This window comes from Salvelinus namaycush, chromosome 34, assembly GCF_016432855.1.
Source record: "Salvelinus namaycush isolate Seneca chromosome 34, SaNama_1.0, whole genome shotgun sequence".
Classification (NCBI taxonomy): Eukaryota; Metazoa; Chordata; class Actinopteri; order Salmoniformes; family Salmonidae; genus Salvelinus; species Salvelinus namaycush.
Window position 1 is genome coordinate 32,819,783 of NC_052340.1, and position 25,000 is coordinate 32,844,782.

Genomic DNA, 25,000 nt, shown 5'->3' on the forward strand with positions numbered 1-25,000 from the left:
GATCAAGCAGCTGTGGAGATCCATACTAATATCTAGTCATTATGAAGATGTTTCTAAGTGGGTTGTGTTGTGGTCAGGTGGTTGATGCTCTGTATTAATCCGGTCTATCCCAGCTCTCTGACTCTGGGATCTACACCTGTGTGGCTGCCAGCTCCAGTGGCGAGACATCATGGAGCGCCTTCCTGGAGGTCAAAGGTATGGCACAGTGAACATGTCTTCACCTAGTTTTGTAGTAAACACACATACATGCTCATTATAACATACATATTACTTTCTGGGAATAGTTCTTTATCCATTCCTCTTCATCCTCCCATTTAACAATAGTTCCTGTTCTCTTTCTCCTGCAGACCAAGCTGGGGTGATGGTCATTAAGAACCGTGATGACAACGAGCTCCCTGGCCCTCCCTCCAAACCCCAGGTCACTGACGTCACCAAGAACAGCGTCTCATTGTCTTGGCAACCCGGCCTGGCTGGGGCCACGCCCATCTCCTCTTTTGTCATCGAAGCCTTCAGGTTAGTTGAAAGATTTCCTCTTTTGACTTTTGTTTTGCTTCTTAATTGTTGCGGTTGCACATTTGTGATATCCTTGTCATTGTCCCATTGCAGCCAGTCGGTGAGCAACAGTTGGCAGACGGTCGCGGACCACGTGAAGACCACGCAGTACACGGTCAAAGGCCTGCGCCCCAACACCATCTACCTGTTCATGGTGCGGGCGGTCAACACCCAGGGCCTCAGTGACCCCAGCCCCATATCAGAGCCCGTCAGGACACAAGGTATGGACCTTATACCTGGATAGCACTGCATGGCACTGTAGAATAGCTATTTTCTTGAATATTGCTGTAAGGATTCTGGTAATAATTTTCCCATATCATAAAATGTCTAATTTAGACTCCCCTTCACAGTGACTGCTGCAGCTTTCGATTGTGAAAAGGTCATCGCGTTCCACTTAGACAGTTATCAGGTCCTCTCAGCACGGTACCGTGTGGACCGAACAGTAACGTTCTACTGAGACAGTTATCAGGTCCTCTCAGCACGGTACCGTGTGGACCGAACAGTAACGTTCTGCTGAGACAGTTATCAGGTCCTCTCAGCACGGTACCGTGTGGACCGAACAGTAACGTTCTACTGAGACAGTTATCAGGTCCTCTCAGCACGGTACCGTGTGGACCGAACAGTTAAGTTCTGCTGAGACGTTATCAGGTCCTCTCAGCACGGTACGTGTGGACCGAACAGTAACGTTCTACTGAGACAGTTATCAGGTCCTCTCAGCACGGTACCGTGTGGACCGAACAGTAACGTTCTGCTGAGACAGTTATCAGGTCCTCTCAGCACGGTACCGTGTGGACCGACAGTAACGTTCTGCTGAGACAGTTATCAGGTCCTCTCAGCACGGTACCGTGTGGGACCGAACAGTAACGTTCTGCTGAGACAGTTATCAGGTCATCTCCAGCACGGTACCGGTGTGGACCGAACAGTAACGTTCTGCTGAGACAGTTATCAGGTCCTCTCAGCACGGTACCGTGTGGACCGAACAGTAACGTTCTGCTGAGACAGTTATCAGGTCCTCTCAGCACGGTACCGTGTGGACCGAACAGTAACGTTCTGCGGAGACATTATCAGGTCCTCTCAGCACGGTACCGTGTGGACCGAACAGTAACGTTCTGCTGAGACAGTTATCAGGTCCTCTCAGCACGGTACCGTGTGGACCGAACAGTAACGTTCTACTGAGACAGTTATCAGGTCCTCTCAGCACGTGTACCGGTGTGGACCGAACAGTAACTTCTACTGAGACAGTTATCAGGTCCTCTCAGCACGGTACCGTGTGGACCGAACAGTAACGTTCTGTGAGACAGTTATCAGGTCCTCTCAGCACGGTACCGTGTGGACCGAACAGTAACGTTCTACTGAGACAGTTATCAGGTCCTCTCAGCACGGTACCGTGTGTGACCGAACAGTAACGTTCTACTGAGACAGTTATCAGGTCCTCTCAGCACGGTACCGTGTGGACCGAACAGTAACGTTCTACTGAGACAGTTATCAGGTCCTCTCAGCACGGTACCGTGTGGACCGAACAGTAACGTTCGCTGAGACAGTTATCAGGTCCTCTCAGCACGGTACCGTGTGGACCGAACAGTAACGTTCTGCTGAGACAGTTATCAGGTCCTCTCAGCACGGTACCGTGTGGACCGAACAGTAAGTTCTACTGAGACAGTTATCAGGTCCTCTCAGACACGGTACCGTGTGGACCGAACAGTAACGTTCTACTGAGACAGTTTATCAGGTCCTCTCAGCACGGTACCGTGTGGACCGAACAGTAACGTTCTACTGAGACAGTTATCAGGTCTCTCAGCACGGTACCGTGTGGACCGAACAGTAACGTTCTGCTGAGACAGTTATCAGGTCCTCTCAGCACGGTACCGTGTGGACCGAACAGTAACGTTTGCTGAGACAGTTATCAGGTCCTCTCAGCACGGTACGTGTGGACCGAACAGTAACGTTCTGCTGAGACAGTCATCAGGTCCTCTCAGCACGGACCGTGTGGACCGAACAGTAACGTTCTCTGAGACAGTCATTCAGGTCCTCTCAGCACGGTACCGTGTGGAGCGAACAGTAACGTTCTGCTGAGACAGTTATCAGGTCCTCTCAGCACGGTTACCGTGTGGACCGAACAGTAACGTTCTGCTGAGACAGTTATCAGGTCCTCTCAGCCACGGTACCGTGTGGACCGAACAGTAACGTTCTGCTGAGACAGTTATCAGGTCCTCAGCACGGTACCGTGTGGACCGAACAGTAACGTTCTACTGAGACAGTTATCAGGTCCTCTCAGCACGGTACCGTGTGGACCGAACAGTAACGTTCTGCTGAGACAGTTATCAGGTCCTCTCAGCACGGTACCGTGTGGACCGAACAGTAACGTTCTACTGAGACAGTTATCAGGTCCTCTCAGCACGGTACCGTGTGGACCGAACAGTAACGTTCTACTGAGACAGTTATCAGGTCCTCTCAGCACGGTACCGTTTGGACCGAACAGTAACGTTCTACTGAGACAGTTATCAGGTCCTCTCAGCACGGTACCGTGTGGACCGAACAGTAACGTTCTCTGAGACGTTATCAGGTCCTCTCAGCACGGTACCGTGTGGACCGAACAGTAACGTTCTACTGAGACGTATCAGGTCCTCTCAGCACGGTACCGTGTGGACCGAACAGTAACGTTCTACTGAGACGGTCTATAGGTCCTCTCAGCACGGTACCGTGTGGACCGAACAGTAACGTTCTGCTGAGACGGTTATCAGGTCCTCTCAGCACGGTACCGTGTGGACCGAACAGTAACGTTCGCTGAGACGGTATCAGGTCCTCTCAGCACGGTACCGTGTGGACCGAACAGTAACGTTCTGCTGAGACAGTATCAGGTCCTCTCAGCACGGTACCGTGTGGACCGAACAGTAACGTTCTGCTGAGACAGTCATCAGGTCCTCTCAGCACGTACCGTGTGGACCGAACAGTAACGTTCTGCTGAGACAGTCATCAGGTCCTCTCAGCACGGTACCGGTGGGACCGAACAGTAACGTTCTGCTGAGACAGTCTATCAGGTCCTCTCAGCACGGTACCGGTGGTGTTTGTTGTTTGTGTGGACCGAACAGTAACGTTCTTGCTGAGACAGTTATCAGGTCCTCTCAGCACGGTACCGTGTGGACCGAACAGTAACGTTCTGCTGAGACAGTCATCAGGTCCTCTCAGCACGGTACCGTGTGGACCGAACAGTAACGTTCTGACTGAGACAGTTATCAGGTCCTCTCAGCACGGTACCGTGTGGACCGAACAGTAACGTTCTGCTGAGACAGTCATCAGGTCCTCTCGCACGGTACCGTGTGGACCGAACAGTAACGTTCTCTGAGACAGTATCAGGTCCTCTCAGCACGTACCGTGTGGACCGAACAGTAACGTTCTGCTGAGACAGTATCAGGTCCTCTCAGCACGGTACCGTGTGGACCGAACAGTAACGTTCTTCTGAGACAGTTATCAGGTCCTCTCAGCACGGTACCGTGTGGACCGAACAGTAACGTTCTCTGAGACAGTTATCAGGTCCTCTCAGCACGGTACCGTGTGGACCGAACAGTAACGTTCTCGAGACAGTTATCAGGTCCCTCAGCAACGGTACCGTGTGGACCGAACAGTAACGTCTTCTGCGAGACAGTTATAGGTCCTCTCAGCACGGTACCGTGTGGACCGAACAGTAACGTTCTGCTGAGACAGTTATCAGGTCCTCTCAGCACGGTACCGTGTGGACCGAACAGTAACGTTCGCTGAGACAGTTTCATAGGTCCTCTCAGCACGGTACCCGTGTGGACCGAACAGTAACGTTCTGCTGAGACAGTATCAGGTCCTCTCAGCACGGTACCGTGTGGACCGAACAGTAACGTTCTCTGAGACAGTTATCAGGTCCTCTCAGCACGGTACCGTGTGGAGCCGAACAGTAACGTTCTGCTGTAGAGATGTGTGTATGGCGTGAGTGTGTCCTGTTGCTGCGTAGACACACACGACGACTGCCGTGTGTGTGACTCTCAGCCGAAGAGACCGAATATATCTTCCGTGGATATCCGCGGTTCAACTAGTATGTGCTTGGCTGCCTAGATTATCAGCGCTGCTGTTGTATCGGCCTTGTTGGGGAGACTGTGAGGAACCTCCAGCTATGTGAAGGACTTCTGCTATGCCTCGTGTGAGGGATAGTATCACTGTTAGCCAGCACGGTGTCATGGGAACTGTTTACCTCCTCACAGCCACACAGAAGGTTATCTGGTGGTGGTGTTTGTGTGTGCCAGAGATACTGATGGGAGATGGTTAGTTTTCTCTATGTATGTGTGTGTGTGTGTGTGTGTGTGTGTGTGTGTGTGTGTGGTGTGTGTGTGGTGTGTGTGTGTGTGTGTGTGGTGTGTGGGTGTGTGTGTGCTGTGGTGTGTGTGTGGTGTGTGTGTGTGTGTGTGTTCGTGTGTGTGTGTCACTGGGGAGAACTGGCGCGAGAACGGATGAGACGTTCACGGAGCAGAGCATAGAGCTATCATCAGGTACAACTAGCCACTAGATAGACATGGTTGTACTATCCGCGGATGTAGATGATTACTCATGGCTCTAGTTGTTCTTCTAAATGCATGTGAGGGGTCCATCTCTGAGGTCACAACAGTGTGTCATGTGAGGGGTCCATCTCTGAGATCACAACAGTGTGTCATGTGAGGGTCCATCTCTGAGATCACAACAGTGTGTCATGTGAGGGTCCATCTCTGAGGTCACAACAGTGTGTCATGTGAGGGGTCCATCTCTGAGGTCACAACAGTGTGTCATGTGAGGGGTCCATCTCTGAGGTCACAACAGTGTGCATGTGAGGGGTCCATCTCTGAGGTCACAACAGTGTGTCATGTGAGGGGTCCATCTCTGAGATCACAACAGTGTGTCATGTGAGGGGTCCATCTCTGAGATCACAACAGTGTGTCATGTGAGGGGTCCATCTCTGAGGTCACAACAGTGTGTCATGTGATGGGTCCATCTCTGAGGTCACAACAGTGTGTCATGTGAGGGGTCCATCTCTGAGATCACAACAGTGTGTCATGTGATGGGTCCATCTCTGATGTCACAACAGTGTGTCATGTGAGGGGTCCATCTCTGAGGTCACAACAGTGTCATGTGAGGGGTCCATCTCTGAGATCACAACAGTGTGTCATGTGATGGGTCCATCTCTGAAGTCACAACAGTGTGTCATGTGAGGGGTCCATCTCTGAGGTCACAACAGTGTGTCATGTGAGGGGTCCATCTCTGACATCACAACAGTGTGTCATGTGAGGGGTCCATCTCTGAGATCACAACAGTGTGTCATGTGAGGGGTCCATCTCTGAGGTCACAACAGTGTGTCATGTGAGGGGTCCATCTCTGAGGTCACAACAGTGTGTCATGTGAGGGGTCCATCTCTGAGGTCACAACAGTGTGCATGCATGTGAGGGGTCCATCTCTGAGGTCACAACAGTGTGTCATGTGAGGGGTCCATCTCTGAGGTCACAACAGTGTGTCATGTGAGGGGTCCATCTCTGAGGTCACAACAGTGTGCATGTGAGGGGTCCATCTCTGAGGTCACAACAGTGTGTCATGTGAGGGGTCCATCTCTGAGATCACAACAGTGTGTCATGTGAGGGGTCCATCTCTGACATCACAACAGTTTGTCATGTGAGGGGTCCATCTCTGAGATCACAACAGTGTGTCATGTGAGGGGTCCATCTCTGAGGTCACAACAGTGTGTCATGTGAGGGTCCATCTCTGAGGTCACATCAGTGTGTCATGTGAGGGGTCCATCTCTGAGGTCACAACAGTGTGTCATGTGAGGGGTCCATCTCTGAGGTCACAACAGTGTGCATGTGAGGGGTCCATCTCTGAGGTCGCAACAGTGTGTCATGTTAGGGGTCCATCTCTGAGGTCACAACAGTGTGTCATGTTAGGGGTCCATCTCTGAGGTCACAACAGTGTGCCATGTGAGGGGTCCATCTCTGAGATCACAACAGTGTCATGTGAGGGTCCATCTCTGAGGTCACAACAGTGTGCATGTGAGGGGTCCATCTCTGAGGTCACAACAGTGTCATGTGAGGGGTCCATCTCTGAGGTCACAACAGTGTGTCATGTGAGGGTCCATCTCTGAGGTCACAACAGTGTGTCATGTGAGGGGTCCATCTCTGAGGTCACAACAGTGTGTCATGTGAGGGGTCCATCTCTGAGATCACAACAGTGTGTCATGTGAGGGGTCCATCTCTGAGGTCACAACAGTGTGTCATGTGAGGGGTCCATCTCTGAGGTCACAACAGTGTGTCATGTGAGGGGTCCATCTCTGAGGTCACAACAGTGTGTCATGTGAGGGGTCCATCTCTGAGGTCACAACAGTGTGTCATGTGAGGGTCCATCTCTGAGGTCACAACAGTGTGCATGTGAGGGGTCCATCTCTGAGATCACAACAGTGTGTCATGTGAGGGGTCCATCTCTGAGGTCACAACAGTGTGTCATGTGAGGGGTCCATCTCTGAGGTCACAACAGTGTGTCATGTGAGGGGTCCATCTCTGAGGTCACAACAGTGTGCCATGTGAGGGGTCCATCTCTGAGATCACAACAGTGTGTCATGTGAGGGTCCATCTCTGAGGTCACAACAGTGTGTCATGTGAGGGGTCCATCTCTGAGATCACAACAGTGTGTCATGTTAGGGGTCCATCTCTGAGTTCACAACAGTGTGTCATGTGAGGGGTCCATCTCTGAGTTCACAACAGTGTGTCATGTGAGGGGTCCATCTCTGAGATCACAACAGTGTGTCATGTGAGGGGTCCATCTCTGAGGTCACAACAGTGTGTCATGTGAGGGGTCCATCTCTGAGGTCACAACAGTGTGTCATGTGAGGGGTCCATCTCTGAGATCACAACAGTGTGTCATGTGAGGGGTCCATCTCTGACATCACAACAGTTTGTCATGTGAGGGGTCCATCTCTGAGATCACAACAGTGTGTCATGTGAGGGGTCCATCTCTGAGATCACAACAGTGTGTCATGTGAGGGGTCCATCTCTGAGGTCACAACAGTGTGTCATGTGAGGGGTCCATCTCTGAGGTCACAACAGTGTGTCATGTGAGGGGTCCATCTCTGAGATCACAACAGTGTGTCATGTGAGGGGTCCATCTCTGAGATCACAACAGTGTGTCATGTGAGGGGTCCATCTCTGAGGTCACAACAGTGTGTCATGTGAGGGGTCCATCTCTGAGATCACAACAGTGTGTCATGTGAGGGGTGCATCTCTGAGATCACAACAGTGTGTCATGTGAGGGGTCCATCTCTGAGATCACAACAGTGTGTGAGTGCCTTAAAGTGCTGACGCTAATTTCCTAATGAATTCCATTTTCTCCTCACCGCCCTCCATCACTTTACTCCCATCCCCCTGTCCCCCTGTCCCCCACCTCCTCGCCAACCGCAACAAAGGTGGGCTAATTCATTTAGGTTGGCCTGCTGAAGCCCCCTGGACCGATGACAGCTGGCTTGTCTCTCCATCCTTCTCTCTGTGAAACGTTAGTTGTTTGTTGGTTTTCTTCCCTCCATGTATTAAATCAAATGTCAGTGGTCAGCAGCTTTGTAAAGTGTAATGGGTATTCCCCAGAGGCCTCGGAGTGGGGAAAGGAGGATGTGAGGATTTTAAATTCAATCTACCTTAAATGTATAGTGTGTGTGTGTGTGTGTGTGTGTGTGTGTGTGTGTGTGTGTGTGTGTGTGTGTGTGTGTGTGTGTGTGTGTGTGTGTGTGTGTGTGTGTGTGTGTGTGTGTGTGTGTGTGTGTTGTTTAACTCTTCACCCCTCCTCTACTCTGCTGCTGGAACCCGTCCAGCCCTCTACCTACAGCTGAGTCTTGTAAGAGCCGTCGTGTCACTAAGTGATAGTATAGAACCATTTATTAAAATCAATACTGCCCATTCATCTCTTTAAGGCAATATGATTCATCTTGTCCATCTAACTTGTACCTAACCACCATTCTATTGAATTATACTAAGCTTGCACATCACATTCATGCATGCCTAAGCATGTACACCACACGCACATGCACGCGCGCACACACACACACACACACACACACACACACACACACACACACACACACACACACACACACACACACACACACACACACACACACACACACACACACACACACACACACACACACACACACACGCGCGCACAAACCACATACACTCTCTTGCACACAAACAAGGACACACAGACAGAACAGTGTCTGCAGAATTAATAGAGCTATCACAAATAAGGGGAGGAGGGGTCATGTTGCAAAGAACACTTTCAAGAGGGTCATATGGTCAGAGGGTACAGAGGGTCAGAGGGTACAGAGAGTCATAGGGTCAGAGGGTACAGAGGGTCAGAGGGTCAGAGGGTACAGAGGGTCAGAGGGTCAGAGGGTACAGAGGGTCAGAGGGTACAGAGGGTCATAGGGTCAGAGGGTACAGAGGGTCAGAGGGTCAGAGGGTACAGAGGGTCAGAGGGTCAGAGGGTACAGAGGGTCAGAGGGTACAGAGGGTCAGAGGGTACATAGGGTCATAGGGTCAGAAGGTAGAGATGGTACAAAGGGTCAGAGGGTATAGAGGGTCATAGGGTCAGAGGGTACAGAGGGTCAGAGGGTACATAGGGTCAGAGGGTATAGAGGGTCAAAGGGTCAGAGGGTACAGAGGGTCAGAGGATATAGAGGGTACAGAGGGTACATAGGGTCAGAGGGTACAGAGGGTACAGAGGATCAGAGGGTCAGAGGGTACAGAGAGGTACAGAGGGTCAGAGGGTCAGAGGGAAGGAACAATATCAAATCAAATGTTATTGGTCACATACACATGTTTAGCAGATGTTATTGTGAAATGTTTGTGTTTCTAGTTCCGACAGTGCAGTAATATATAATAAGTAATACAGTATCTAACAATTTCACAACAAATACCTAAAACACACACATCTAAGTAAAGGAATGGAATAAGAATATATAAATATATGGATGAGCAATTTCAGAGTGGCATAGACTAAGATACAGTAGATAGTATAGAATACAGTGAGAAACAGCCTAATGACACACACAGAGAGGAGACAGAGTCTCAGACAGAGATCCATTAAGGGGAATGGATGGAAACAGAGAGGTAGAGAACGAGCGCTGCAGACAAGGTTACCACAACAGTACGTAGCATATGTACAGCCCTCATCACATAAACCCCATTACTAGTGTACGTGTAGTTGTCTTTATGACTGGACCAGGCTGGGGCTCCAGTGGTTCTCACCCTGAGGCTCCTCATCTGGAGGCTGCCCAGCTCCTGGAGGGACATGCGGGGATCCTTCCCCAGCAGACTGACCCCGTCCTTCAGCCAGCTGATAGAGGGGATGGGGTCTCCTGACGCCTGGCACTTCAGAAGGGCCACGCTGTCCACCCTCAGCGTCTGATTGGACGGACCCCGACGGATGATGGGCGGTGGCCTGTCTGTCAGGACTGGGACAAGATGAGAGACAGAAAGAGTTGGTCAGAAGAGCCACACAAGTCATTACAATATTAAAAGCGCTACGATAGAGATTAAACTTACAATATACAGACGTAGGATCTTAATTTGAGCCAGTTTTCTACAGAAGGAAAATAATCCTGCAGCAACAGATAACCCTTACATTCACACCATACCCAGGAGTCTGTGATGGCGTACGGTGACAAGGGCCATGCCTGTTGACTCAGGGTGGTTCAGATAAATACTCCATCATGTTCAGTGGGGAACTCTATCAGAGGGCCCCACTGGCCCCCAGAACTGACTCCAACGTCACTCCCCAGAGAGTAGCACCCCACGGAAAATGTTCCAAATCAGTCAGAATTGCAATAATGTAACAAAACCACTGTGAGGAAAATAAAATGTTTTGTTGATTTCAATGCTAATGTTAAATACTGTTTGAATGAATATATGCATTTGTAATGTGTTGCAGAATGCCTGTGGGCTGTACTGTGAAATAGTGTATATGTCAGAGGTGCTGTATCTGTGAGTTACAGTTACCGTGCCCTGGCAGTTTCTGTGTCAGCTGTGGTGAATAATGTGGAGTCCCCTGGCATCACACAGCACACATTAATTAACAGGTAGGATTAATGATGTCAGACCTGCAGGGGCCAATTAGACAGTCAACATCGCTAACCTTTCAACACATTATCTCACCCTCTCTCTTTCTCTCTCTCTCTCTCTCTCTCTCTCTCTCTCTCTCTCTCTCTCTCTCTCTCTTTCTCTCTCTCTCTCTCTCTCTCTCTCTCTCTCTCTCTCTCTCTCTCTCACCTCTCTTTCTCTCACCCTCTCTCTTTCTCTCTCTTCCTCTCACCCTCTCTCTTTCTCTCTCTCTCTCTACTATCTATCTCTCTCGCTCTTCCACTCTCTTCCTCTCACCCTCTCTCTTTCTCTCTCTGTCTCTCTCTCTCTCTACTATCTATCTCTCTCTCTCTTCCACTCTCTTCCTCTCACCCTCTCTCTCTCTCTTTCTCACACTCTCTGTCGCTCTCTCACCTTCTCTCTCTCTCTTCCTCTCTCTCTCTTTACTATCTATTTGTTTATCTTTCTCTCCAGCAGGGAAGTCAGAAGGGTGGAAGGAAGACACATACTTGCCTTGGTATGGCAGAACCATGGCGTGATTATCTTTAGCTGAGAGAAAAATGGAAATAAGTCGAATCTACACCATATGGGCCCTGCTGAATTCATCATTGAATCTATTTCAGTGATAATACTACAACCTCTTCCACCACGCTGGAATGCTTTTATCAGAAAATCTGGAGGTTAAATACATCAACCAGGATTACCGTGTGCCTAACCCACACGCAGATAGCATTAAAAACAGCACTACCTGTCTGTCTAAGGTCTCACTGTTAGATCTAACTTCCCAATTAACTCACTGAGGGAGTTACCTGCTTGTCACTGTTATCACTTGGCATGATTCTTAGACACTGAAACACACCTGGAAGGGTGTTATGTGTCTTCATGATTCCCTGAGCTCTGAGTAATGACTCCACAGCATTACCTGTTAAGATATTAGGACAGAAAGTATGATAAAACCCTGGGTGAGTTTGGCTTGGTTTGGTCCAGCAGGGAGGGGATGACGAGGGTGGTGGATGGATGGCGTGATGGATGGATGGAGGTGGGGGGGGGATGAGGAGGCGGGGGGAGAGCTAGGGCCTTGAATGTTTGCATCAGGAATTTCTCATTACATATCTCCTTGAACCCAGCGAGCTCTGCTGGCCCCTCAGGACACTAAATCACCTGCTCCGAGCGGCAAGGTGTGACCATGACCTTGCCCCAGCCGGCCCTCCTCTCCTCCTGTCCTCCTCCTCAGCCTTCCTAACACCCAGCTCCCTCACACGTTCCTCATCTTACACAGTCCAGCCATACGCTGCGTTACCTAATTCTACTTACACACAGGAATAGAAATACAGACACACATGCACTACAATTAACGCACCACACACCCTTAGAATACAGTATGTGTTGGTGCATGCAGCCATAGACCACTGAACAGACAGTTCAGACACTGTAAATCTTAAACAATTTTTGCTAGGGCATTGTGTACGTGGATGGTGGATGGGTGTATTCATCTGACTCTGGTTCTAAACGTTGCATGTTCGAATCCAGCAATAGAAAGTTGTTTTTGATCTTTTTATTTAAGCCTAAACCAAACCTTAACCCTTAACTTAAACATTCAGAATGAATGGCTAACCTGAAGAATTTAGAGTTAATGCCTAAACTTGACATTAAGCATTTTGAAATTTGACGTTTGGAACAACTTCAACATTTTACGTTTGACAAACATGGATGAACAATTAATTATAATTTCATTTTGAATAAAAAATTCCCTTTACTTAAAAAATTGTGTATTTACATATTTCCCCAGGCTGATCCTTCACAGGGCATCTGAAAGCTCGTCAATCTATTTACCCATCTCCACAGCAGAGCAGACTAGAGGCAGTGGGACTGAGCAGGCCCTCATAAGTCATCCTGCAGACATGCTAACTGTTGTCACTCACTCACTCAATCACTCAGTCCTTGACTCACTGCCTCCCCCAGCCAGATGCTGCTGATCTGTCACGTTCCTGACCTGTTTTCTCTTGTTTTTGTATGTGTTTAGTTGGTCAGGGCGTGAGTTTGGGTGGGCATTCTATGTATTGTGTTTCTATGTTGGGTTTAATGTGTTGCCTGATATGGTTCTCAATTAGAGGCAGGTGTTTGACGTTTCCTCTGATTGAGAACCATATTAAGGTAGGCTGTTCTCACTGTTTGTGTGTGGGTGATTGTCTTCCGTGTCTGTATGTATGTTCGTACCACACGGGACTGTAGCGTTTGTTTGTAGTCTGTACCTGTTTGTGCGTTCTTCGTGTATTTGTAAGTTCTCATGTTTTAGGTCAGTCTACGTCGTTTATTTGTTTTGTAGTTTGTTTAAGAGTTTTCGTGTTTCGTCGTTCTGTTAACTTCTTATGGCTGCAAGGCAAAGTGTTGAGTAGCCAGTGAAATCGTGCCCATTTCAAACGGCCTCCTACTCAAATCTTGCTTGTACAATATGAATATTATTATTCTTTTTGGATAGAAAACACTTTCTAGTTTCTAAAACAGTTGGAATTATTTCTCTGAGTGAAACACAAGTCCTTCTGCAGCACTTTTCCTGACCAGGAAGTGAAATGTCAGAAATCTATGCTCTTTTCAATCTGATGCCTATACATGGTCTTAACACCTAGGAGTCTGCTGACAGTCTATACGCCTTCCTATTGGTGTAAAGAGGATGTCAGAGAAGAATTTTTTTTGCTCCTCTTGGTCTGTGGTGGAAAAAAAACTATTTCTTTGACCTGAGCGCCCACTTCCGGTATTCTGAAGGAAGTGGGATGGACTTCTGTTTTGCCTTCCTAACGAACGGCTAACGTCTCCGGCTCGATTTTTTTTGGATATATGTGACCATATCATCGTAATGTATGTTTTTTCAATATAGTTTAATCAAATTATTGAAACTTTATTCGGGAGTTTTGCCGTGTTCCGTCGTATGACTGTGTTTACGTTGGACCACGGCTACTGGAAATGGTAAATGAACAGGGATATTTCTCATTCTGAAATGAAACAACGACTCATCTGGACAGAGGACGCCTGTTTCAACATTCTGATGAAAGATCAGCCAAAGTAAGACTCATTTTATGATGTTATTTCATATATCTGTCGTGCATGTGAACGGGTCGTGGGCGCCCAAATGTGTCTCTCTATTGTGGCTACGCTAATATAGCGATACATTTTGTTTTCGCTGTAAAACATTTAATAAATCGGAAATATTGTTTGGAATCACAAGTTGCCTATCTTTCAATTGCTGCAAACTATATATTTTTCGGAAATGTTTTATGATGAGTAATAAGCTATTTGACGTTGGTGTCTGTTGGTGTCTGTAAATATTATGGCTGCTTTCGGTGCACTTTCTGATTTGTAGCTGAAATGTAAAATATGATTTATACCTGAAATATGCACATTTTTCGAAAAAAAATATGCTATACAATAAATATGTTATCAGACTGTCATCTGATGAATTTGTTTCTTGGTTAGTGGCTATTTATATCTTTATTTGGTCGAATTTGTGATAGCACCTGATGGAGTAAGAAACTGATGGAGTTAGAAAAGTGGTGTCATTTGCTAACGTGGTTAGCTAATAGATGTACATATTTTGTCTTCCCTGTAAAACATTTTAAAAATCGGACATGTTGGTTTGATTCACAAGAAGTTTATCTTTCATCTGGTGTCTTGGACTTGTTAATGTGTGAAAGTTAAATATTTTTAAAAACTAGCTTTTGAATTTCGCGCCCTGCACTTTGAGCTGGATGTTGTCATATTGTGGGCGGTGTCGGGCTTGCAGCCCAAACAGGTTAATAAATTTCATTATGTCTTCATCACCCGCTGCACCTTGGTCCGCTCATTCACCACAAGACGACCGTTACAGAATCACCCACCAACAAAGGATCAAGCAGCGGTGTAACGGGAGAAAGCAACAGCGCACGAAGGAGGAATGGACATGGGAGGATGTTTTGGACGGCAAGGGTTGCTACACATGGGAGGAGATCCTGGCTGGAAAGGATCGCCTCCCATGGGAACAGCTGGAGGCGATTAGGAGAGCAGAGGCAACCGGAGAGAGGAACCGGCGTTATGAGGGTACGCGACTAGCACGGAAGCCTGTGAGTCAAGCCCAAAAATTTCTTGGGAGGGGGCTACAAGGGAGTGTGGCGAAGTCAGGTAGGAGACCTGCGCCAACTCCCCGAGCTTACCGTGGAGAGCGAGAGTACGGGCAGACACCGTGTTACGCAGTAGAGCGCATGGTGTCTCCTGTACGTGTGCATAGCCCGGTGCGGGTTATTCCACCTCCCCGCACTGGCAGGGCTAGATTGGGCATTGAGCCAGGTGCCATGAAGCCGGCTCAACGCGTCTGGTCTCCAGTGCGTCTCCTCGGGCCGGCATACATGGCACCAGCCTTACGCATGGTGTCCCCGGTTCGCCTACACAGCCCAGTGCGGGTTATTCCACCTCCCCGCACTGGTCGGGCTACGGGGAACATACAACCAGGTAAGGTTGGGCAGGCTCAGTGCTCAAGGGAGCCAGTACGCCTGCACGGTCCGGTATTTCCGGCGCCACCTCCCCGCCCCAGCCCAGTACCACCAGTGCCTACACCACGCACCAGGCTTCCTGTGCGTCTCCAGAGCCCTGTTCCTCCTCCACGCACTAGCCCTGTGGTGCGTGTCTCCAGCCTATTACCACCAGTGCCTACACCACGCACCAAGCCTCCTGTGCGTCTCCAGAGTCCTGTGCATCCTGTTGCTGCTCCCCGCACTAGCCCTGAGATGCGTGTCCCCAGCCCGGTACCACCAGTTCCGGCACCACGCACTAGGCCTAATGTGCGTCTCCAGGGTCCAGTATGCCCTGTTCCTTCTCCCCGCACTAGCCCTGAGATGCGTGTCCCCAGCCCGGTACCACCAGTTCCGGCACCACGCACTAGGCCTAATGTGCGCCTCAGCCGGCCAGAGTCTGCCGTCTGCCCAGCGGCGCCTGAACTGCCCGTCTGCCCAACGCCGTCTGAGCTGTCCGTCTGCCAAGCGCCGCCTGAACTGCCCGTCTGTCCTGAGCCTTCAAAGCCGCCCGTCTGCCCTGAGCCTTCAAAGCCGCCCGTCTGCCCTGAGCCTTCAAAGCCGCCCGTCTGCACTGAGCCTTCAAAGCCGCCCGTCTGTCCTGAGCCTTCAGAGCCGTCCGCCAGACAGGAGCCGCTAGAGCCGTCCGCCAGACAGGAGCCGCTAGAGCCGTCCGCAAGACAGGAGCAGCCAGAGCCTTCCGTCAGAGGAGCAGCCAGAGCCTTCCGTCAGACAGGAGCAGCCAGAGCCTTCCGTCAGACAGGAGCAGCCAGAGCCGCCAGCCAGCCATGAGCAGCCAGAGCCGCCAGCCAGCCATGAGCAGCCAGAGCCGCCAGCCAGCCATGAGCAGCCAGAGCCGCCAGCCAGCCATGAGCAGCCAGAGCCGCCAGCCAGCCATGAGCAGCCAGAGCCGTCAGCCAGCCATGAGCAGCCGGAGCCGTCAGCCAGCCATGAGCAGCCAGAGCCGTCAGCCAGCCATGAGCAGCCAGAGCCGTCAGCCAGACATGAGCAGCCAGAGCCGTCAGCCAGCCATGAGCAGCCAGAGCCGTCAGCCAGCCATGACCAGCCAGAGCCGTCAGCCAGCCATGACCAGCCAGAGCCGTCCCTCAGTCCGGAGCTGCCGTCCCTCAGTCCGGAGCTGCCGTCCCTCAGTCCGGAGCTGCCGTCCCTCAGTCCGGAGCTGCCGTCCCTCAGTCCGGAGCTGCCCCTTAGTCCGGAGCTTCCCCTCATTCCGGTGCTGCCCCTTAGTCCGGTGCTGCCCCTTAGTCCAGTGGGGTTAATTTGGAGGGTGGTCATTGGGAGGAGGCTACAAAAGCGGGGATTGACTATGGTGGGATGGGGACCACGCCCAGAGCCTGAGCCGCCACCGTGGACAGATGCCCACCCAGACCCTCCCCTAGACTTTTGGTGGTGCGCCCGGAGTTCGCACCTTGAGGGGGGGGGGTTATGTCACGTTCCTGACCTGTTTTCTCTTGTTTTTGTATGTGTTTAGTTGGTCAGGGCGTGAGTTGGGGTGGGCATTCTATGTATTGTGTTTCTATGTTGGGTTTAATGTGTTGCCTGATATGGTTCTCAATTAGAGGCAGGTGTTTGACGTTTCCTCTGATTGAGAACCATATTAAGGTAGGCTGTTCTCACTGTTTGTTTGTGGGTGATTGTCTTCCGTGTCTGTATGTATGTTCGTACCACACGGGACTGTAGCGTTTGTTTGTAGTCTGTACCTGTTCGTGCGTTCTTCGTGTATTTGTAAGTTCTCATGTTTTAGGTCAGTCTACGTCGTTCATTTGTTTTGTAGTTTGTTTAAGAGTTTTCGTGTTTCGTCGTTCTGTTAATAAATTTCATTATGTCTTCATCACCCGCTGCGCCTTGGTCCGCTCATTCACCACAAGACGACCGTTACATGATCATTCTACTGAGAGACTCAAGGGCAATGCTTTATTCCCTCTCCAGCTAAACTTGAACAAGTATTTCATTCAATTGTGTCGTGACAAAAAAAGCACGTTTATGGGCAAGTATCATTTCTAGATATTTCGCAGACAAAAAAAGCAGAATTGAATTCCTGTACATGGTAAAATACTCCTCATTTTACACTACATTTCCCCCAGTACTTAAGGCCAAAATCCACAGAGAGTCAACCGGGCAAGGCATGTGCTCTGATTAATTCACTACAAATTAAAGAACACTTCTCTTACTGCTCATTCATGTGTGTACATGAACTATTTAGTGTACAGTGAAGGCTGTATGTGTCTGCACGAGTATGGGTGTGTGTGTGTGTGTGTGTGTGTGTGTGTGTGTGTGTGTGTGTGTGTGTGTGTGTGTGTGTGTGTGTGTGTGTGTGTGTGTGTGTGTGTGTGTGTGTGTGTGTGTGTGTGTTGATAGCATAGCAGAGTGTGTGTGTGTGTGTGTGTGTGTGTGTGTGTGTGTGTGTGTGTGTGTGTGTGTGTGTGTGTGTGTGTGTGTGTGTGTGTGTGTGTGTGTGTGTGTGTGTGTGTGTGTGTGTGTGTGTTGATAGCATAGCAGAGTGTGTTCACATGCTGCATTAACGAGTGGTGCTCTAGCACGTTGGCATCGGGGTTGGTATGCGGCAGGCCTCACCATCTGTGACCTCCAGTTGGGCCTTGGCGAGGATGCTGCCAGCCACGGTCAGGGCTTGGCAGATGTAGTAGCCTGCGTCTGCCCGCTGCACGGCCGAGATGGTCAGGTCTCCACTGGAGGACACAGAGAAGCGACTGTTGGGCTGCTGGGGCTGGTTGGGAAACAGCAGGTTCTGCAGGAAGAGAGGAAGCAGGCCAATTAGTAGATGGACATGGACCCATTACTGCCAGGAACACATCCAACTGACACACACTCACGTAGCGCCATCACTCTGGTTTAGACATACACACGGCCAGTTAACAGAGCCATTCCATCCATTATCACATCTGATAGCTTGGTTACACATAATGGATGGCAAGTATTCTCCCAGCCAGCCATGCCAGAGGCACCAGAGAGCTGGGAGGGAACACAGTCTGAGCCTCTCTGTCTACTCTTGTTTCATTCTGCTTTGCTTCTCATAATTGCTATGGGGCTGCTTTGTTTACACAGAGTCTCCCCCGGCTACCCACTCAGCCCCCGGCCCACAGCCCCGGCCCACAGCCCCGGCCCACAGCCCACAGCACTTCCCATAGAACTTCAGGTTCTATTGAATGAGTCCATAGCAGAGGAAGAAGGAGGGAGTGTGCCAGGTCTGAATCATACAGAAAACATCTGATTTGCTGGGGTATTTAGTGAGAGGTGGCGATGGGGACAGAGAAGGTATGAAGCATCAATAAACCAAGAGGCAAAGAGAGGGAAAATAGTGTTGTGATTGGGGTGCAGTCACAGAACATGGGGGTCTATTTACTGAGAGGATACTGGTGTAAATGAATGTTGATCTTTGTATGTACATGTTCAGTACGCCCTGTTGCAGTGAGTCAGATAGGATTCATCACTTATTTTGATGTGAGAATGTGTTCCGCATCGGTGTGAGTGGAAGTATACAGTGTGTGTGTGTGTGTGTGTGTGTGTGTGTGTGTGTGTGTGTGTGTGTGTGTGTGTGTGTGTGTGTGTGTGTGTGTGTGTGTGTGTGTGTGTGTGTGTGTGTGTGTGTGTGTGTGTGTGTGTGTGTGTGTTGCATGCAAATGTGCATCTCACCCCATCCCAATCTCTGAGTGGCACTTTGCTGTAATTGTCTGGCCCCAGGCTCAGTATATGTGTGTGTGTGTGTGTGTGTGTGTGTGTGTGTGTGTGTGTGTGTGTGTGTGTGTGTGTGTGTGTGTGTGTGTGTGTGTGTGTGTGTGTGTGTGTGTGTGTGTGTGCGTATGTAGGTGTGTGTGTGACTCTCAGCCAGAACAAAATCATATCTCCGGTTCATCTACAGGTCCTGGCAGGCTCCTAATTACTGCTGTTGTTGTTGTTGTGTGGACTGTGAGGACCTCCAGCTATGTGAAGGACTATCTGCTCTGCTCTGTGTGAGGGATAGTATCACTGTTAGCAGCACGGTGTCATGGGAACTGATTACCTCCTCACCAGCCACACAGAGGTGTATCTGGTGTGGTGTTTGTGTGTGCCAGAGATACTGATGGGAGATAGCGTAGTTTTCTCTATGTATGTGTGTGTGTGTGTGTGTGTGTGTGTGTGTGTGTGTGTGTGTGTGTGTGTGTGTGTGTGTGTGTGTGTGTGTGTGTGTGTGTGTGTGTGTGTGTGTGTGTGTGTGTGTGTGTGTGTGTGTGTGTGTGTGTTCGTGTGTGTGTGTCACTGAGGGAGAACTGGGGAGCTGAGTGTCACACAGACTGACATCCCTACAAAGCCAAGTGCATGGTTACTATCCATTCTAAGTGGTGTGTGTGCTGATAACACTAGACAGTACAGTAACACAGTAATAACTGCTAGTCATAAATAATGCATGATGGACACACACTGGATGAAAAAACGCTGAACATTATGGTAAATACAGAGATATGAAGACTGGACCAAGCTGTTTTACAGGTCCTTACCTTATAGGTCCAGTGGTTGAAGACTGGACCAAGCTGTTTTACAGGTCCTTACCGTATAGGTCCAGTGGTTGAAGACTGGACCAAGCTGTTTTACAGGTCCTTACAGTATAGGTCCAGTGGTTGAAGACTGGACCAAGCTGTTTTACAGGTCCTTACCGTATAGGTCCAGTGGTTGAAGACTGGACCAAGCTATTTTACAGGTCCTTACCGTATAGGTCCAGTGGTTGAAGACTGGACCAAGCTGTTTTACAGGTCCTTACCGTATAGGTCCAGTGGTTGAAGACTGGACCAAGCTGTTTTACAGGTCCTTACCGTATAGGTCCAGTGGTTGAAGACTGGACCAAGCTGTTTTACAGGTCCTTACCGTATAGGTCCAGTGGTTGAAGACTGGACCAAGCTGTTTTACAGGTCCTTACAGTATAGGTCCAGTGGTTGAAGATTGGACCAAGCTGTTTTCCTGACCATGTTTTTCATTAAGAGGTGTTTATATGCTCTTCTTACCTGGCTGCCCTCCTTCTGCCAGAAGACTGCAGGCTTCGGGTTGCCCTTGGTCTCACAGGGGAAGGTGGCGGTGCGACCCTGGGCCACGATCTGGTCCCGCGGCCTGATGATAAACTGGGGTGCAGCTGGGGTCAAAGGGCAGAAACACTAGGGTTAGAACTCAGAGTTACACAGAGGTAAAGCATTGAAGCAAAAGTACCGTCAGGCATAACAAGGACACATCTAAATGGGCATGTCCTACAATCTTAGAAAAAAGGGTTCCAAAGGGGTTCTTCGGGAGGTCCCATAGGAGAACCCTTCCATGTAGAACGCTTTTTGGTTCCAGGTAGAAATAACTATTTTGGGTTCCCTGTAGAACCCTCCGTGGAAAGGGTTCTACATGGAACCCAAACATATTGTACTTGGAACCGAATGGGTTCTACCTGGAACCAAAACGGGTTCTTCAAAGGGTGGGTTCTCTATGGGGACAGCCGAAAAACACTTTTAGGTTCTAGATAGCACCTTTTTTCTAAGAGTGTGTAGAGCTTCCATGCAGCGTGTTCCTTCCATTGATCGCCATGGTATTGAACGCCATGGTAACCACTCAAGGCCATTCATTGAGACTGGAGCTGAATGAATGACGGTCGTCAGTGTTCACAAACAGCAGCAGTGTCTCAGTGACAATGGCATCAGGAGAGTTAGTTAGACATAATGTAGCTAGGCTACACAGAGAAAGACACAGAGAAAACATTGTGAGGATAGAATTAAATAAATGGACAGAACCCAGCTAACAGCTAAAGGCTAACAGCTAACTCTCTCATGGGTCCCTCGGGGGGAGGACACAGCCCTTACCCCCTCTCTCACCCACCACTCAACACTACAGTCCTCACTCCCTCTCCCTCACTCTATCCCACCACTCACCACCTTCATTACTCAACTGGACCCTCTAGAAGCCAATTAAACCACTAAGGACAGACTGAGGAGATATACTCAAGGAGCCAGCAGGGAGATCTTACATGTGGGATGTCTCATTCCACTCGCTCAGTTTCCCGGACCATCTTAATGTGTTCTAATGCAACATAAACAAACGTGTCCTCGCCAAACTTTAGAACACTTGGCAAATCCCAGAGACACATCCTCTCTCTCCTACACTAATAAACAACTAGAGGAGTGATTGGTTGGGATACAGTGCATTGTGTTCCAAGATACAGCACAGGACGACTTTTCTCTCTGTCTTCTGGTAGTCATTAATGGTTTATTAAGCCATTTAAATAACCGTGTGATTTCCCCAATTAGGCATTACTCCCTCATTATCAAAAACACTTTTAATGTTGATCTTCCAATCAAGATCATTTTCACACTTCAAGACTCCTTCATATAAGACATTTGATTTCATGACAAAACATTCTCATCTAATGACCAAAGTGTAATGGCTGACCATAAGTCTTAACTAATGTGGGCTGTTGACCTCTCCTGGTTGGGTTTATCAGTGTTAACCGGGCTCTAGGCCCAACACTAGGTTGGCCTGTGATGGTAGTGAGATGTTAGATCGTACACTCCTAAAACGTTCCTCATAGTCAGAGAGGAGAGGACATTTAAATCAACCAATTATAGACACCAATCCCAAAATGTCAGTCAAGTATAACCCAGAGATGTCACCAGAAATCAAAGCTAGATCTTTTTGTCAGTCAACTTTGTTCTCACTTTTCTTACACTGAGGATAAAGTACTTCAGCAGTTCTCAAAGCAGTAGTGATATCTGTAACTTTGTTAATATTTGGTATGGCGAGTGTAACGGATGTGAAATGGCTAGCTAGTTAGCGGGTACGCGCAAGTAGCATTTCAATCAGTTACGTCACTTGCTCTGAGACTTAAGTAGTGTTGCCCCTTGCTCTGCAAGGGCCGCGGCCTTTGTGGCGCGATGGGTAACGATGCTTCGTGGGCGACCGTTGTTGATGTGTGCAGAAGGTCCCTGGTTCGCGCCCGTGTCGGGGCGAGGGGACGGTCTAAAGTTATACTGTTACATTGATGCTGTTGACCCGGATCACTGGTTGCTGCGGAAAAGGAGGAGGTTGAAAGGGGGGTGAGTGTAACGGATGTGAAATGGCTAGCTAGTTAGCGGGTACGCGCAAGTAGCATTTCAATCAGTTACGTCACTTGCTCTGAGACTTAAGTAGTGTTGCCCCTTGCTCTGCAAGGGCCGCGGCCTTTGTGGAGCGATGGGTAACGATGCTTCGTGGGCGACCGTTGTTGATGTGTGCAGAGGGTCCCTGGTTCGCGCCCGGGTCGGGGCGAGGGGACGTACTAAAGTTATACTGTTACACGAGCCAGCAGAGGGAATAGCCAGCAGAGGGAATATCCAGCAGAGGGAATAGCCAGCAGAGGGAATATCCAGCAGAGGGAATAGCCAGCAGAGGGAATAGCCAGCAGAGGGAATGAAAGAGAGATTTGAAAAAACTGCATGATCACAATGCCTTCAACAAGATCACATGACACGGTTTCATAATACATCATTATATGAAAACACTGACAGGCTTTTATTCTGATTCCTGTGTAAGTCTTTCCAGTGACAACCCAGCTGATTCCAGTCAGGGGAAACCTCTTCCTGTTTGGCTCATTTCTCCATGTAATCCTTTTTTTTGGGAGAGTGTATTTGTCAAAGATACACACAGCTAGGAATGGTACAGACGGCTATAGATTTACAGCCTTCCTGTCTGGCTCTCCTCAACTTAGATAACTTGCTGCATTTCACAACGTTGGGTCTGATACAGAGCACCTAAATCACAGTCTCTTGCTCCCTCTGTCTCCCTCCAACTCTCTCTCTCTCTCTGTGTCTTGCTGGACAATCCAATGAGCAGTGCATTAAAGGAGAGCAGCCACTCAGTGTTTGACGACTTACAGGCTGTTCTCTATTGCTGCCCTCACACCTTGTCTCTCCTCTCTATATATTGCTTCCTTTATCACGCTCTCCTTGTCTCCCTCGATCCTCCTCAATCCCTCACCCACACAAACACAGAGCAATGTAGCCTTGTAAAGCAAGCTGTGATAGCAGGTCAGGTATGATGTGATGAGGTTGGGTTGGATTGGGGGCCAACAAGTGATGCATATTTAAAGTTTGCAGTCCCCTAGCCAGTGAGTGACAGACAGGACGTCCCGGTAGTGTGTGTGAGGATGTTTAACACAGAGGCTGTTTGATTCAGGGACCCTAAAGACTAGTGAGAGCCTCCTTCCTGTCCCCTCTAAGGGAGGCACAAGATCAAACCCCCATATTTAATTAATGACAAGACCGATCTGTCCTGGGTTAGAGGGGATTCATAGTAAAATGCAGCTCTGAGACAACCATCAACAAATGGACAGACACCCACACGCAAGCATTGTTTTTCCAAATTTCTTTAAATCCCACATTCAATCATATTTTATTCAGAAGTCAAAATAAATGACTGTCTCATTCCCACGGGCAGCCTGCATGTGTAATTTCCTAAATCTTCCTGCAGTTTGACAGTCCGTGACAATCTGGGGGTGGCCACTGCTGTTTTGCCAACGAAGGTCCTACCACTCTTCCAACGTCAGGGTTCCTTCTGCCAGTCAAGCGAGCTCTGACACGCACCCCTGCTCCCCTCTTCCTAACCTCTCCTCTCTCTGCCTGCCTTACCGCTACACACATCTCTCTCCTTTCCCCCTACACACAACTGTCTCTCTCTCTCTCTCTCGCTCCCATATCTCTTCACAGATGTCAGAACCCAAACAGCTCAAACTGACACTTATCACCAAAACCATCTACTGTACTGGAAGCCATAACACTTTTAACCTCTAATTCCTCCCAAACCCGGATCCGGGAGCACCCCCATCAGTAAAAAAGCTGACTAGCATAGCCTAGCATAGCGTCACAAGTAAATACTAGCATCTAAATATCATGAAATCACAAGTCCAAGATACCAGATGAAAGATACACATCTTGTGAATCCAGCCATCATTTCTGATTTTTAAAATGTTTTACAGGGAAGACACAATATGTAAATCTATTAGCTAACCACGTTAGCAAAAGACCACTTTTTTTACTCCACCATTTTTTTACTGCATCAGTAGCTATCACAAATTCGACCAAATAAAGATATAAATAGCCACTAACCAAGAAACAACTTCATCAGATGACAGTCTGATAACATATTTATTGTATAGCATATGTTTTGTTAGAAAAATGTGCATATTTCAGGTATAAATCATAGTTTACCATTGCAGCCACCATCACAACTCTCACCAAAGCAACTAGAATAACTACAGAGACCATCGTGTATTACCTAAATACTCGTCATAAAACATTTATGAAAAATACACAGCGTACAGCAAATGAAAGACACAGATCTTGTGAATCCAGCCAATATTTCAGATTTTCTAAGTGTTTTACAGCGAAAACACAATATAGCGTTATATTAGCTTACCACAATAGCAAACACACAACAGCATTGATTCAAGCCAAAAATAGCGATAACGTATAAACCACCAAAATATATTAATTTTTTCACTGACCTGCTCAGAATTCTTCAGATGACAGTCCTATAACATCATATTACACAATGCATATAGAGTTTGTTCGAAAATGTGCATATTTAGCGGCACAAATCGTGGTTATACAATGAGAAAAGTAGCCAAGCTGCCAAGAAAATGTCGGGAGAAATCTTGGGAGAGGCACCTATTCTAATCGATAAATAATCATAAACTTGACAAAAAAATACAGGTTGGACAGCAAATGAAAGATAAATTAGTTCTTAATGCAACCGCTGTGTTAGATTTTTAAAATTAACGTTACTGCG

General features: G+C 48.6%; 1 protein-coding gene across 1 annotated transcript in view; it reads right to left on the bottom strand.

Annotated features, from left to right (window-relative positions):
* LOC120028486 (roundabout homolog 2-like) overlaps nucleotides 1–25,000 on the bottom strand; it is a 375,145-nt gene that overhangs the window by 89,136 nt on the left and 261,009 nt on the right. Inside the window, exons 8-10 of the mRNA XM_038973690.1 lie at nucleotides 20,212–20,336; nucleotides 17,792–17,963; nucleotides 9,770–10,033 (exon numbers count right to left, since the gene is read on the bottom strand). Coding sequence (XP_038829618.1) covers nucleotides 9,770–10,033; nucleotides 17,792–17,963; nucleotides 20,212–20,336 — 561 coding nt within the window. The remainder of the gene's footprint in view (nucleotides 1–9,769; nucleotides 10,034–17,791; nucleotides 17,964–20,211; nucleotides 20,337–25,000) is intronic.